This window comes from Etheostoma spectabile, chromosome 16 (assembly GCF_008692095.1).
Source record: "Etheostoma spectabile isolate EspeVRDwgs_2016 chromosome 16, UIUC_Espe_1.0, whole genome shotgun sequence".
Taxonomy (NCBI): Eukaryota; Metazoa; Chordata; class Actinopteri; order Perciformes; family Percidae; genus Etheostoma; species Etheostoma spectabile.
This window is the reverse complement of record NC_045748.1, coordinates 19,772,896-19,773,851: the sequence shown is the minus strand read 5'-3', so window position 1 is coordinate 19,773,851 and position 956 is coordinate 19,772,896. Positions and strand designations below refer to the sequence as shown.

General features: G+C 37.3%; 1 protein-coding gene across 1 annotated transcript in view; it reads left to right on the top strand.

Moving 5' to 3' along the window:
- Positions 1-956, top strand: part of zmp:0000001301 (uncharacterized) — a 15,634-nt gene that overhangs the window by 4,265 nt on the left and 10,413 nt on the right. Inside the window, exon 6 of the mRNA XM_032540315.1 lies at positions 674-758. Within this exon, the coding sequence (XP_032396206.1) occupies positions 674-758 (85 nt within the window). The remainder of the gene's footprint in view (positions 1-673; positions 759-956) is intronic.

Genomic DNA, 956 nt, shown 5'->3' with positions numbered 1-956 from the left:
AAAATGTGTGTAAACAATCGAGAAAAACGTTTTCAACATAGGTTGGGTCTCACTGTGCTTATGTTGGGTTTTCACAGGGAGCTTTAATATTGGCAGAGCTGAGCGGATGAATTAATACCCTATGTGGTTGAACAGCAGTATGATCAAAGTCTGTGGCAAAAATGCCCATATGTTAACTGCTTTGCCATTTCGAAAACAGCTGTCTGTGAAAACCCACTGTTAGAGTATTAATGCATAAAAATATGTTTTATTTAATTGTGTCATCCATAACATTGCCATGGTCTCCTGCTTTAATTTGCAGCGCAACAACCACAGGCTGCAGGGAGCCTCCTATATAATACAAAATACTAGTTTTAGTGGTGTACTGCTGGACTGAAGTATGCAACAATGTTACATGTTCACTGATTATGACCCTCCGCCCATTTCCAGCTTGTGAAGAAGTTAGTATGCATGGTTCCTGGGTTGACCCAGATCGTGTCTGAATTAACAAGACTGACTTGGTTTTAATTGACTAAAGAAGGATTTAATACCCACGCCACATTGATTGATGTTTTACATAGATGTAACTTAACTGATACAGTTTGGGTCACTTTAAGGAGATCATATGGTTGGCTCATTGACAGTCTCAATATCTGAATAATGCATGGGTTATGACTGAATTTCTTTTTTCCAGAGAAAAGTCAGAGGTTTCTCAAGCTGCTGCTTCTCTGCAAAGAGAGAAAGAAGCTCATGAAGCCTATAGACTACAACAGCAACAGGTTAATCACTTCCTCCAATCAAATCTCAACCAATTAAAAAACAGTATTAAATATATCTAATTTAATCAAATAACTGTATTTCTAACACTATTTTAAGAATGTTATTATGCTAACATGCTAATGCTTACAAGTTAGTATTGTAAAATGGTTTAGGGCATGTCAGCATGCTTTGTGTGTGTGTGTGTGTGTGTGTGTGTG